The sequence below is a fragment of the Patella vulgata genome, chromosome 3, assembly GCF_932274485.2.
Source record: "Patella vulgata chromosome 3, xgPatVulg1.2, whole genome shotgun sequence".
Lineage (NCBI taxonomy): Eukaryota > Metazoa > Mollusca > Gastropoda > Patellidae > Patella > Patella vulgata.
In genome coordinates, this window is record NC_065881.2 from 55920260 (window position 1) to 55935441 (window position 15182).

Here is a 15182-nt window from a genome sequence, read left to right on the forward strand (position 1 = left end):
TTTACAACTAGAACCTTTGCGCATAATATTATGTTATGTAAAATGTGTTTTGCTAGGGCAGACACGATTTAAGAAGGGCAACTGCACCGTGACATCCCGGTACATGCGAAGCTCGTACATGGAAATGTTATTTATTTGACTAAAAAATCTATTAACACCAGAATGAGCATTTTAATAGGTAATATCGAAATAATATCAATTCATCACGCAACGCCAATAAATAAACACTAGGCCTAGTAGGCCCTACTGGCGCGGCTCAGCTGTTTTCCCTGACAAGCTCTGCTGCTGCTAGTGCTGAAAAAATTTATTGGCCAGGGTCTGGGTAATCATAATTTCAGTTTATATTTCTTTACTTTTGTTAAATTGCATAATATTAGAAGAAAAAAGCTATGAAATACCACCCAGGATTTTGAATATGAAACAATTTCTGACAAGAATTGTAACAAGAATACATGCAGGAACTATTTAAGGTCTAAACCTATATGAAGAGACTACTATCACCCTAGGTGGAAGTGGACGTAAAACTCGAGAAACGAACGAACGAACGATGAGACTATATAAATGGAATGAATGAATGAAATGTTGTTTTATGGCACGTCAGCACCAACCGGGCTATATTGTGCCAAACATATGGGAATCTACACGAGACAAACTCCTACATGTATATAAACATAAACGGTCTTATTTATAGCAGTAGCACAATTTACCCGGGTTCAGGTCACTTCATCCCACAACCGTTTCATCTTGGGCTGTTTTATCCCAACCTATTCCCCCCCCCCCTTTGTTATTATAATAGCAGTCAATTAACTGAGTTGTACTTATTGTTAAATAAACTGTTAAACACTTACATATTGTTAAATAAACAATAATGTATGAAATAAATAAGTTTTACTCATCGATTTTTGTTGATTACTGATCACGGCTGAGATTAGTTCACCGCTGTATATTCGTATTGTTTGTTAATTGGCGTTATGAATTTAGGTCAGTTCACCGTTGTATTTGTAGTAAAGTATATTCGTATTGTTAGTTAATTGCTGTTATGATTTTAGATTAGTTCACCAATACTTTTGTAATAAAGTATACTCGTATAGTTTGTTAGTTTATGATGTCTAACATCATTTATCTCCTTTTATAAAACTGTATTTTATAATTACATATTGGCAGCTTAAACACTCGCCAAAATACATCATGGACTCTATGTATTACCCAATAATCAACTTTTAAATAAGACAAATTAGATTGATATTATTTCGAAACCATAATTAATTTTAAAACTAATCGTTGATTTAATTTCCGTACACGAAATGGAACTGAACAACTCTAAATATAAGAATTCTGAATAAGAATCAATTTAGAATACCAAAATATGAATTGTAACACATTGTGATCTAAACATTGTGATCTAAACTGTGTGATAATTTATAAAATAAATTGTAAATCAATGGAACCTTTTGTAAGGCGGACACTGCATGCTTTCTTTTAACGTTGGGTTATTTGAGGCGCCAGGTAGTCTGAACATCTGAAGATAACACATGTCGAAATAGTGGATACATGCAATTTTATTCTTTGATCTGTTCTATCACGGGAAATCCTATAGTGAAACCAACATGCATGAAAATGACTATATTACAAGTTGAAAGTTTTGCTATGAGCATCGTTCGATTGTAAGCGATGTAATTTTAGTGAAATTGGTGTTGCAAAAGAAGAAGTTGGACACTATTCATGTTTAAATTGCACTGACATATTGTATAAATAAAATATTCAGAAAATAAGCTAAAGCGTATGCATAGAAAGAAATTGGACACAATGATAAAATTGCATTGACAGATTGTTATTGGTATTAATGTATAAATAAAATATTAAATATTCATGTAATACCTGTTTTTAAATTTGTGGGATGAAACGACCCGATATAAGTGGGATGAAAGGACATGTGTAAATTTGGGATGAAACAGCCCGAATGAAACAGCCCAGATGAAACAGTCCGGATGAACCGGTAGTGGGATGAAATGACCTGCTCCCAATGCGATTTTGAGAAACATTTTGACACAAAATCAGGGGCTGATCCAGGAAATTTTGCACTAGGGTGTTTGCCAGGTTCCTGACAATGTTTCCTTGAAACACCCCCCCCCCCTCCACTGGTCATGAAATAATTTAAGAATTACACTGTCTCTATTGTCATTTTGGCGTAAATTTGGGATGAAACAGCCCGAATGAACCGGTAGTGGGATGACCCCCCCTCCACTGGCCTTGAAATATTTTAAGAATTACACGGTCTCTATTTTCATTTTGGCGCATATACATACATACTGAGCTTTTAAAAGAGAGAAATCCAACACCCGGTTTGAAAATTTTTATGTAGCTGAGCCCCTCTGGATTCGCCCCTGTAAAATGCCCAATTTTGAAATTAAAATGACAATTTGCCACGAAGAAGGGTTTATTTTCAATCAATATAAATTATTGCGATATGAACGTGCTTGAGAATTAATCACATTTTGTGGGGCATTTATACAAAAATGACAATTATTTAGCACAAAGGCAGTATATATTATCAGATATCAATATAAATTACTGTTATTACTGTTTATTACATGTAGAATTATGGCCCATGTTTCACTTTATTGAACCTTGTGAATGCTTTAATACCAAGAGTTATCATCCGATCTTTGTGAAATTTATATGCATTATTTAAATTAGTGAAATGAAGAATCCTATTGAATTTCAGCAGTTATTTACTTCTATAGCTATCACCCTTGTTTCACTTTGTTGGACCTTGTGAACGCTCTAACATCAAAAGTTATCTGCTGATCTGTATGGAATTGATATGCGTCAGTTAAATTAGTAAAAAAAAGAATTGTATTGAATATCAACAATTTCCATTTATTACTCCTAGAGCTATGGCCCTTGTTTCACTTTGTTGCACCTTGTGAACGCTCTTACATCTAAAGTTATCTGCCGATCTGAAATTTATGTATGAAATTTATATGCGTCATTATTAGTGAAAAGAAGAATCCAATTTAATTACAATAATTTCTGTTTATTACATCTAGAGTCTTAGAGTTATGGCCCTTTGTTGAACCTTGTGAATGCTGTAATGCCAAAAGTTATCATTTGATCTTTGTGAAATTTATATGCATTATTTGAATTAGTGAAACGAAGAATCATATTGAATTTCAGCAGTTTCCGTTATTACGTATAGAGTTACGGCCCTTGTTTCACTCTATTGAACCTTGTGAACGCTCTAATGCCAAAAGTTATCATCCAATCTGTATGAAATTTATATGCATCATTTATATTAGTGAAACCACAAAGCCTATTGAATTTCAGCAATTTACAATAATTACATCTAAGTTATGGCCCGTGTTTCACTTTGTTCAACCTTGTTAATGCTTGATTGATGAAAGTTATCATCTGATATGTATAAGATTTATATGTATCATTTAAATTTGTGAAACAGAGGTCTATTGAATTTCAGCAATTTGCATCAATTATTTCTAGAGTTATTGCCCTTGTTTTACTTTGTGAACCTTGTGAACATTTGAATGACAAAAGTTATCATCCGATCTGTATGAAATTTATATTCATTATTTAAATTAGTAAACGAAAAGGCCTGTCAAATTTCAAAATTTTCTGTAAACTACTTCCAAAGTTAAGGCCCTTGTTTCAGTTTGTAGAACCTTGTGAACCCGCAAACCACAAAAATTATAATCTGATCTGTATGAAACTGTCTTGTAAATGCCCCCAATTACCTTCTAAAGAATAAATATGTGACAACCCTTGTCGACCGCTCGGACAATTTAGCTGCTGCGGGCGTATTTTTTGTTGCCCGGCAACCTATCTTTTATTCTTAGATGAATTCTTTAGGTTTTATTTTTTGCACTTTAATTACTGTAAGTGTTTTTCTTTTAAAGGTGGAGGAAGTGGTTTTGTTGGAGGAGAGCTGGCCAAAGTTCTTGTTAAAAATGGGTTGAAAGTGATATTGGTGTCCCGATCTGCTGGTTCTAATAAAATAACCTGGGTAAGTTTTAAATACACAAACATAAGAGTACAAGTGTACACTGTACATTCCAGATCATTATATGAAATTATGATCCCTCAATGAAATTATAGATCTGATTTGTTGCATAGAAATTTAATATATTTTAGTTTGGTTTCCCATACATCGTCGCTTTTCTTGTGAACCGATGAATCTGAAATATTTAAGTATTGAGAATTATGCGTTCGAAATTTGCGCTCTGTTGTTATCTCTTTGTCCAGCGAATTATTGAAATAAAAAAAAAATTAAACCATATGTTAGTCCCGAAATGACCTAGTTTGTGTCGAGTGGACGTTAAACCCCATTTCTCTCTCTCTCTCTCTCTCTCTGTTTATTTTGGCAAGAGTTATGGCAATTGTTTCACTTTGTTGAAACTTGTGAATGCTCTAACAACAAGTTATCATATACGATCGGTATGAAATTTACAATCCTTATTTAAATGATTGAAACAAATAAGTCTATTGAAATTCTATTCAGCAATTTATGGACCTTGTATCACTTTGTTGAACCCAGTGAATGCTCTTATGACAAAAGTTATCATCCGATCTGTATGAAATTTATGTGCATCATTTAAGTTAGTGACACGAGGAAGTCTAGTGAATTTCAGCAATTTCTGTCAATTGCTTCTAGAGTTATGGCCCTTGTTTTACTTTATTGAACATTGTGAACGCTCGAACAGCAACGATAAAAGTCATGGATGAATGTTCGAAATTGTAAAATGTGAGATAGCCCTTCCAAAATGTCATCTGTTTGAAAATAGGTAAAGAATTGATGAAATGATGGACGATTTTTAATTCAGTCACTTCCGGTCTGCGCAGAAGTTTCAAAATTAGTTTATGGAGTAACCACCACATGGTTTCCCAATAGAAAATTTGGTAACAGATCGGTTTTTGTTACAGACACTGAGAAATAGGCTCCAGGGATAAAAAATAATAATAAAAAAATAATAATTTTAGTAAAAACAATAGTCTTTCAGACTATCTGTATATTTATAAACCGTAAATTCAATTCACTGAATGAATAAGTAATAATTGTATAAAACTATGTTTGTTTCTTCTCAAGTTACCCAAGTATTTTTTGTGATTTTCATATTTTGTATTCAGGTGATATATCACTTCATAATAATGAAACCTGAAAACAGTGGTGGTGCAACCCGCCTGTGGTAGGAGGGGCAAAGTCATAAGTTAAGGGGGTAAAGGCGCGAGCTTCAACTAGGGGTATGGGGGGGGCCTTCCCTAAAAAGTTTTGAAAAATTTACTGGCGGAAATGCAGTCTGGTAGTATTTCAGGCACTGATCGTCAAGATAAATAGATCTGACCAGATATGCCTGACCACTAGTTTATTCGACCAGAGTGGAAAGTGTCAAGCGAACGGACTTGCAAACCTCTACGAAGCCCCTTCATGAGCGCTAAATTAGCAAGCACTTACAGAGGGTATGGGGGACCTCTCCAAGCATTTTTTTAAAAATAGACAGCTGGAAATGCAGGCACCGATTTTCGAGATAAATATAGCTGACCAGATACCGTCTGTTGCCTGGTCACTAATTTATCCGACCAGAGTGGAAAGTGTCAAACGAACGGACTTGTGAACCTCAACGAAGCCCTTGAAACGCAGTCTGGCAGCATTTCAGGCACTGATCGTCGAAATAAATAGAGCTTACCAGATACTGCCTGACAACAAATCACTAGTTTATCCGACCAGAAAGGAAATTGAATGCAGGTGAATGAATATTTTCTGGACGATGTTTTGAGATTGCCGGAAATGCAGTCTGGCAGTATTTCAGACACTGGTCGTCGAGATAAATAGAGCTGACCAGGTAGGCCTACTGTCTGTCTCCAAATCACTAGCTTATCCAAACAGAGATGGAGGTGTCAATCGAACGGATTGAGCGTTTCAAAGTGAATGAATAGCCTTGCCGCGTTGAACGTATAGGCTACCCCAAAACTTTGAGGATCGTAAAAAGCACTTCTCAAGTGGTTCGAGTGTTATTGTTTATATAATAGGTTTACAACATAATGGGTTCAGTAAGAAATCACTCGGGAATGTGGGATTGAATCACCGTAGAAGATATTGATTACCGAAACCTATCACAAATATTTATTTTTTAAATTATTTGGTGGGGGGGGGCAAACTGAGGGCAGAGCAGATTTATAGGTGGGCAAATGCCCCCCCCCCCTCCCCTTGGCGCTGCCACTGCCTGAAAATAAGTTTGCAAGTGGAGAATATTTGTATATTTAACTTATATTTCAGAAAGATTTAGAAAAAAATGGCTTGCCAAAAGACTGCAGTGGAGTTGTTAGTATGGCTGGTGAAAATATTTTAAATCCATTTAAAAGGTTACTAGAATGGGTTTTTTTTATACGTCCACATGCAAATATTGTAAATATATGGTATATCAAGGTTGTGGACCCTCTAGAGGACACAATTTTGATCCAATGTTGATGAAACTTTTAACACATGTTTATAACCCAAAAATCTTGGTTCCTTTTGATATTCGCACATATCGGGTTGTAACTTCTTAAATTATGGCCCTTGTGTACGAAAAATCACATTTTTAGCTTGTGGTCCTGCTAGAGTTCACAATATTTGTTGGATTTAAGAAAATGTTTGAATATATCATGTTAAACAATAATGATATATATACCATCAATTAGATGAATATCATTTTGTTATTAAGTGCTTCTAGCGTATGCAGTAGCCTATGTGATTATGATATATCTTTTACTGTGAGTGTATGATTAAGTTTACTTTTTTTTTACTCTATGTAAGTTTTGATATTGACAGAGTTGCTAATATTCTACATCTTCTACATTGACTTTGGTTTGTTTAGTTGATGTAATGATACTTAATTTTTTATATTTTCAGATGGAATGAAGATTTTATATCGGAAGTAAGATCAAGCCGTATAGATACAACCAAGACACTGGCACAAGCCATAATGCAAGCAGAAAATAAACCAAAAGTATTTGTTTCAATGTCTGGTGTAGGTACGTGCGGGACAGTGAAACAAGGATTTTAACATATTTCAGCCACTGAAACAACTTGGCGCCTTCATATCCTGGAGCCACAGTAGCCCAGTGAGTAAGAAGCTGGTTCACTAACCTAGAGGTTGTGGGTTTGATCCCAGTGTTGGCTGAGAAAGTTCATCAGGATTTTCCAGCTAGGTTTCCCCCTTGTTAGTTGTACAGTAAGGATGTCCTGGCAAGGAATACCATCTAGTCGTTCTGATGGGACAGTGTACAATAGCATCTTAGCATTTGGAATTCAACAAATAGTAGAAGTAAATGCCACTAAATTTCCCTCGTAACATACTGCATGGTGTACTTCATTAGCCCGGTTGGTGCAGAATGTCCTGCCTTTTCATGTTGACTTGATTCTCACATTGAACAAACTTGGGATTAATTACAGAACCAAAGCGCAAGCCAGACAATCTTAGCTCTAGTAATATATTTATTCTAATTACAATGGATTATCCGAAAAAGGACCAGAAATACAACCCCATTGACAGTTTGGACGGAAATTCAGTAACATAAAATGACATGTATTTTGTAGCTTATTATAAACCAGATGATATTAAAGAATATACAGAAGAAAGCAGTGGTGGTGATTATGATTTTTTATCAAGATTAACAACTGAGTGGGAAGCAGCAGCTAAATTACCAGACTCTTGTAATGTTAGACAAATAGTTGTTAGAACAGGTATAAATACTGTTTTATGTTTAGCATATTATGTTGGAAGTATTTGTTGTTGTATTGTTATTATGACTTTACTACTTATTTGTCCTTTACATGATGGAATATGTTAAATATGATAATACACCCACATTCACTCTGGACAATACCATCTCCTGTGTTCGTCATCTATCGATCTGTCTTTGTACCAAAATTTCTGGTGAATACTGTACAGGTCGGATTTCTTGACAAATTTTTCAGGTTTTTTTCATTTGTTTATTCAGAATAATCCTATTGAAATCCCAAATTTCTTTTATCAATAATGAAACCTTGTGAATGCAATACAGTAGGCCTACTCAGTTCTTGATGAATTTTGTTCAAAATCGGTGGAATTGTTCATTAGAACGTATGGAAGATCGCTGTCAAACATGTCATAGAATTATGTTATAGAATCTGGCCAATACCCCGATGATAATTTTTGGAGTTGAATAAAATGATTTTGAGCTTCTTCATTTATCATTGATTATCATTGGATCAAAATTACGGAACAGTCCGAAGTTTGCAGAAACAATCTTTATTTGTTGCCTCCCTGACTAATCAAAATTTAGTATATTTCATTTGTAAATTTCAGTTTTCACCTCTTTTATATTTGATATTAAAATTATTTTATAGCTTCTAATGAAATGATCTGCAAATGATACTTGTCAGTCAACACAGCAATACTTGTTTATTTTAAAACATTTGATAAAAGTGGTGTATTTAGTATTACTGATTGTTCTTTGCTGACAAAAAATATCACACAATACATGTAGTTATAAAATTGAATGTTTATTTGAATTTATTCAGGTGTTGTTCTGGGAAGAAACGGTGGAATGATTAAACAAATATACCTACCGTTTTACATGGGCGCTGGAGGAAAAATTGGATCAGGTTTACAGTGGTTTCCATGGATACATGTATCTGATGTAGCAGGAATATTTGCATATGCAATTCAGAATGAAAATGTTAGAGGGGTTTTGAATGCAGTGGCTCCAAATCCTATTACTAACTCGCAGTTCACATCATCCTTTGCTGGTGCCATGTGGCGACCATCTATATTTCCTACTCCAGGATTTATGATGAATGCCTTATTTGGAGCAGAAAGGGGTAAAGTTATTTTAGAAGGACAGAAGGTTTTACCCAAAAGAACTTTAGATTCTGGATATAAATTTAAGTATCCAGATATAGATTCAGCATGTAAAGAAATTGTGTGTTAGTTTTAATAAATAAAATCAAAGACTGTGACGAATTAACTCCTTACCGAAAGTACTGCCGATGCGTGAAAGAATCCCGGTACAGTGCAGGCAAGATCGGATCTCTGTGTTATAGTTGCTGACCAAAAGTAAAATAATAAAGTAAAGGCAATATTCCCCAAGCAACGAATTTGACAAGACTGTATAGTAGAAGTAGAGTAGTTTTAATCCAGGGCACATGCCCTTTATCAACAGGTTACAAAAATAATCCTGTTACCTGCTATAGATATGATGTGTGGTTGTGTTTGAGTAGTGGAAATGTGCTTTTGATGTAATTTACTGACAGTTAATTATTCAGTGGACATTAGATATAAATTATTCTTGACATAATTAGAACTTTACTTATGATTTGATCTTGAGATTCCTGTTCAGGTTTATACACCCACACCTTTTATGTGCGTATAAAGCAGTTGCCCTGTCTGTCCACACTTGTTTGTCCGCCACAATTCTTGACAAATCTTTTAAAAATTTTAGGTAATGATTCTTATGAGTAGACATCAATAGGGATTTAATTTTAACGCAATCACTTTTTGCATTCCTGAATTATGACTCTTATGAGTAGTTGATAACTGAGATTGAATTTGAGAGCTATCACCTTTTTATGCAGTTATGGCCCTTTAATTAGCCTAATTGAGAATCTTTTTCTTAACTAAGGATAATGATTTTTAGGAGTAAAAATTGAATTTGAATGCAATCGCTGCTTTTGTTCCAGAGTTATGGCATTTTGCTTGTCCACCGTCAAGAGGCCACAATTTTTCCTTTCAGGTAATCTTCCATGCTGTCTGTGGCTACATGTATCTTTCTTTTTTTTTGAGACAAAGCTAGATGGAGATATTTCCACACTTTGCGTGGCTGTCTTACAAATTCCCATTCAGTTGAAAAGGAATTTTGTGATTGATCCCATTTTTGAACCATTATTAGCCCATGTGCGTATACAAGGGGTATTTCAGGACCCCACGACCATATCCTTAACGTTTGTGAGGAACTGGTTCATAATTGTCTAGCAAGAATTTTATAAATTGTCAGCTACTTCATATTGAGTGTTAACATCATTTGACAAGAAACTACAAGTATTACATTATCGGACACAAGGGTCTTCTGGAACACCCCGCCCCCCCCCCCCCCCTCCATTTCAAAACTTTGCTGGTTAAAAGTGTTTAAACTGTAAAGCACTCGGTGCTCACTTTGTCTTTCAAATCTTTCTTACTGATGATATTGTGTTGGTCATTCTAGTAATCTAGACCTGAAAGCAAATCAAGGTACCCTACCAACCTCATCAAAAGAGGATTCTACATGGAAAAAACAATTAAGTTATTTGTAGATTAGTATGGTTTCCAAAATACCTTATCATTCATATCGTCCCTGTTAATACCTCAAATATTTCTTTCTTACTCTGATTATTATTCAGTCTTTATATGAAGCTGTAGTTTGTTCGTATGTGAATAAAATTATGCATCCAAAAACCAATTTAAATCTGGGGTCTTAGATTACCTCTTGTTGCCAACAATGTTATTTGTGCGAGGTGTCCGCACAAGGGTTAAAGACCAAAGATGGGTTGCCTTATGAATCTTTAAGTAAATTAAAAACAAAAACAGTATAGCTACAGATTCGATGACATATAGAGAATCTCCTATCAGTCTTTTTTGATATCAAAAAATATCAACACAAGTTGATAAAGTAACAAAAAACGAGGCTCCAATCCCTTTTTACATCCACAAATAAATATAATTCTTTGCTGTAGATTTCACTTTTACTGAACATTACGGTGTAGTGATACATCATTTTTTGACAGCAATTCAACCATTGCAAAGTCCTTTATATTGACCCAGTGTTTCCATCAAGGTCAATTGAATAACAATAGTTCATTTTTAATAAAAAAAAATTACTTTTAATAAGAAATGAACTGTTCTTTGAAAATAAAAAAACTAGTTCCTTTTCAACTGACCAATCAAATTCATGTAAAGCAATATCTCCTTCAGTAGATTATGAAATATATCACACAAGCGATATCTACTGTAGAATGTATTATTGGGTGATAAAATTATTTTAAATTCACATGGCTGCAATTGGCAGAAACTAGCTGTATCAAAAGCTGTGATTTATCAATTCTATCATGCTTAGTTGCAATTTTTATAAGCCCACATTTTCATGTGGACGTATTATGCCGTCGCTCCTGTCCGTCTGGCCGTCCACAATTTGTTTGTGGACACTCTACAGGTCACAAATTTTATCCAATTTTGAAGAAACTTAAAATATAAGTCTGTCGCTCAAAGATTCGGTTTCTGTCGATATTCGTGCATATCGGATCGTAACTTCCTGAATTATGGCCCCTGATTGTACGAAAAATCGTGTGGTCCCTCTACAGGTCACAATTATTATCCAATTTAATTAAAAAACGTTCGAATATATCACCGTTACACCATAATTTTGGTCGAGTTCGAATTTCGTGAAAATCTTTAGCTTGCGTTTAAATATATCACCATTCCACCATAATGAAGGATGAATTCGAATTTCGGGAAAACTGAAATGAAATTGTCCAACAAAATGGCCGCTCTTTGTACGCAAATTGTGTAAAAGTATGTAATACGAAGGTTGTGGACCCTTTAGAGTTCACAATTTTTATCCGATTTTGATGAAAATAGGATAAGGTCATTAATTTTGTAAGCTGTATTGTGTTAACAGATGGACAGGAGTGATTGCAATATACAACCACATTAAAATGTAAGCATATTGAAACCTATTATGTACAGCTTATTAAGCTGAAAATATCAATGATAATCAAGCTTTTATTATTAGGACAATTTTATTTGGCAGGATGATATATTTCAATATTAAGCTTTAAACTGGATCAGCACTACTGCCAATTTCACAAAATTTACATTACATTTTCTATTTGACCATATATACATGTAGACAATAATAATAGTATAATTACATGGCAACAATTTATATATATATAACCTCTGCTATAATTAAAATGATCACACCAAATATAAATACATGTAGCTTCATCCACATGTCATATACACGTATGAATTTCCATTAACATGTTACTCCACTTATAATCATATATAACCGGATCTCCTCATGCAATAATGAATGCCCCTTATTGTTATAATTTAATAATAATGATTATCCATATTAATACATGATATAATATATATAATTTCAATCCAAAATAAGTAGCCTATACTTGCTTATAATAATGCACTTGATTCATAATAATAATGAAAGAAATTGTAATCCATCAAATGTACAACAAGCAATCACATGATTTAAATTAATAGATTAAATTCAGGTGGGTGACATTGACAAGTTTATAAACATCATAAATATGTGCTTTCTACTTAACATTACTGGATTTGAGGAAAACAAGAAAATATCTTATCGTTAAAGATACATTATGGGAGATTTGATAAAGAGCTGGCAGTTCTCACTATAATAGTTAAAAACGAGATACTGTAAAGGGAATTTGCTGAAAATTTTAGTCAAATTGATCCACTATAAACAGAGATTTTAGCGATTGAATTCTCGTTTTAGTCTCGATCATCATTACTCAAGTTGGTAGGATAAAAAAACATAATCTCGATTATCCATGTCATGATTTAATTATGAATGGAAGTCGAACTGCAAATCGGAACCTAATCCAATAAACATCGCAGCCTAGCGAGATTTAGCTCTTGAATACTGTATGTTTAACAATACATTATTTAAGTATAAAGAAAATGCATTTAATATTGGTGTCTTTGTAGAACCTGAGAATAATATAAGCTCCAACACTGTGATAGATAATTGTCAATAAAGGCAGATTAACATGGAATGAAGTTTATATATGTATTATAATTAGATCACCTGATGTGGATATTGATTGGTGAAGGATTACGTCAACAACTCATTAATGAAGCATTTGTTTTGAAACTTCTGTACAGAATTTAATTTAGGATAGTCAAACATTCTCACCAAAATAGTACTCTCTATAATTTCTTTCCAGTCAATCTGATTAAAACACAGATCCTATTTTGTTTCATTTTTTATAGTTCAAAATTTCGTTTTACTTGTCTTTACTACACTAGGATCTTGATGATGAGTTGTTATATAACCCCCGTTCTGGATGATGTGAGGGATTAGCCAATGAAATGGTCTGTTACGTCAAGTGGGTGATCCACAAGAATCATCAACACTAATTGGTTAATCAGATGTCTGAGGTCATAGGGTCAAAAGCCGCTTGTATGACTTCTGATCCAACCTTCCACTACAACCGGTCAGATCCCCATGTAGTGTATGCCATCGAAAGTATAAAAAAACGACATGAAATATAGATCTGTATTTTAATCAGATTGCTTTCCAGTAGTCTTCACAGCTTTATGAACTGCTAGTCAACCTATGATAATCAAAACATACAGTATTGAAAATGGGACACCAGTTTTTAACTGGAATAACTTGTTACCAACAGTAATAGTAGTAAGAATTGTAGGGTGGGGTGATTATGGATATGTATTACAGGCATGGAATGCAACCAATCAGTGAGACTAGTAATAATGTGATAATGCATTACATGTGTATGAGAAAAACTAATGGAGTAAGCCCATCTGTCAAAATAATATTTATTTCCTTTAAAATAATTGTGAATTAATGATAATTCAAGGTGAGATTATATTAAAAAAAATAAAGAAAGGCTTACATTAACATTCTTTACTCAATTATTAACACATACTTAATATTTTACAGATAATAAATATATCCAGAGAAAAGTTTTATGAATGAATTATGGAGTGATTAACTCCACAATCGGCTATAGACATTGCCAAATCACATACTGCATACTGCTACATTGCCAGAAGAATATGTAGATTGTGTTCTGTTTATGAATATATTTACAATCAACAAATATGTACATGAATGGATAGTAACTAGATTTAAACAAAGTTTTACTATATAAATTAATATTCTTATATTCAACATTTTCACCACAAATACACAAATGTATAGCACAGGGACTACACTACAACAACATATCATTTATTTGATACACAACTTTTTCTCAGACATACTTATTACAAATACATGTACAAGTATAACAACATTTATCTGTGGTAAACATCAAATCTGATGTTGAAATTGATCAGGTTCACATTATTATGGTTTAATATCCTTCATGTAACTTAAATCTAACCAAAAGATTAAGTCTTCTCAGAAATATATTACTCTAACACAATCAATATAGGCTATATCAAATTAATGTTATATTGTAAAATATAATAGAAAGTCCCTGTGTTTACAGCACTAATAATAGCAAGAATATTTATAACCACTTTTGTTTCTGCAGTTTGACTGCACAGAAAATCAATGAACATGTAAGGTGGAAGGAACATCTTGATCACATATTCCACCAAGCTACAACCAGTTCAGTTAATACAAATTACCAACATGTTCAAGACATAGTCCAAAAATATATATTGCATGAAAATGCATTTTTTTTTTAGACAAGGATTAATAAATCTTCATTTTAGTGAGTCAGTCTTCATAGCACATAAAAGAGAACATGGTCACCATTGTTGTGTAGAATTGAAGTGTGTTCTCTTTGAGTTGATTATTAGCTCTGTATTTATCCAATGAAAGACTGGAGTATGGACAAAGGAGCACACAGATATTTATATATAAACTAGAATCTGGTTTCACTATCATGTCCACAGATGTTGTGGAAATGTATTAACTTCACCTAACTCTGTAACAGTGTTTCCATTTTGACAATATGTCATCTTTAACCTCATTTTTAATTGTGTCTGCAAAAATGAAAATATAAAAAAATGTTATAATCATACAGGTAAAAAATGTTTACTAAAAGGTCACAAGCAGATGACAGAAGGTCATTCTACTTAATTATACTCTGTTATATTCTATTAAATCCCTAACTTTCAAACTGCAAGTATAATTAAAATAAATATTACCTTTTGTGTATTATTGATCTTTATAACTTGGGTAACTTCCCCCTGATTAGATGCAGGAAGATTTGTCCCGGAAGGAGACTGTAACTGCATTTGGAATGACTGGAAGTGAAAAATAGAAAAAGATCAAACTTGGGAGACTGCAATTTTGCTCTTCATGTGTATTTCTTGAAAATTACCAGGAAAAAAACACATACAAAATATAAATCTGATATACATGACTTTAATTCAAATACA

At 33.5% G+C, this 15182-nt stretch overlaps 3 protein-coding genes across 3 annotated transcripts in view; 2 read left to right on the forward strand and 1 right to left on the reverse strand.

Annotated features, from left to right (window-relative positions):
- Position 1: 1 nt before the first annotated feature.
- Positions 2–10467, forward strand: LOC126816346 (epimerase family protein SDR39U1). Its single transcript, XM_050542782.2, has 6 exons — positions 2–178; positions 3912–4018; positions 6287–6372; positions 6902–7023; positions 7589–7735; positions 8555–10467. The coding sequence occupies exons 1-6, from the start codon at positions 163–165 to the stop codon at positions 8962–8964; spliced, it is 888 nt and encodes a 295-aa protein (XP_050398739.1). The 5' UTR covers positions 2–162; the 3' UTR covers positions 8965–10467.
- A 3169-nt stretch (positions 10468–13636) lies between these two features.
- Positions 13637–15182, forward strand: part of LOC126816344 (sodium-coupled monocarboxylate transporter 1) — a 126952-nt gene continuing 125406 nt past the window's right edge. Inside the window, exon 1 of the mRNA XM_050542780.1 lies at positions 13637–13644. The gene's annotated coding sequence lies outside the window, so the exon portion shown is untranslated. The remainder of the gene's footprint in view (positions 13645–15182) is intronic.
- The window catches only part of LOC126815178 (tropomodulin-1), a 193737-nt gene continuing 193328 nt past the window's right edge, over positions 14774–15182 (reverse strand). The window contains exon 8 of the mRNA XM_050540736.1: positions 14774–14783. Within this exon, the coding sequence (XP_050396693.1) occupies positions 14774–14783 (10 nt within the window). The remainder of the gene's footprint in view (positions 14784–15182) is intronic.

Bases quoted from the DNA above. Each gene is read 5' to 3' on its own strand.
- LOC126816346 (XM_050542782.2), top strand. The intron at 6,373-6,901 runs GTTACTAGAATG...TTATATTTTCAG, and splicing joins ATTTTAAATCCATTTAAAAG to ATGGAATGAAGATTTTATAT. The intron at 7,736-8,554 runs GTATAAATACTG...GAATTTATTCAG, and splicing joins ACAAATAGTTGTTAGAACAG to GTGTTGTTCTGGGAAGAAAC.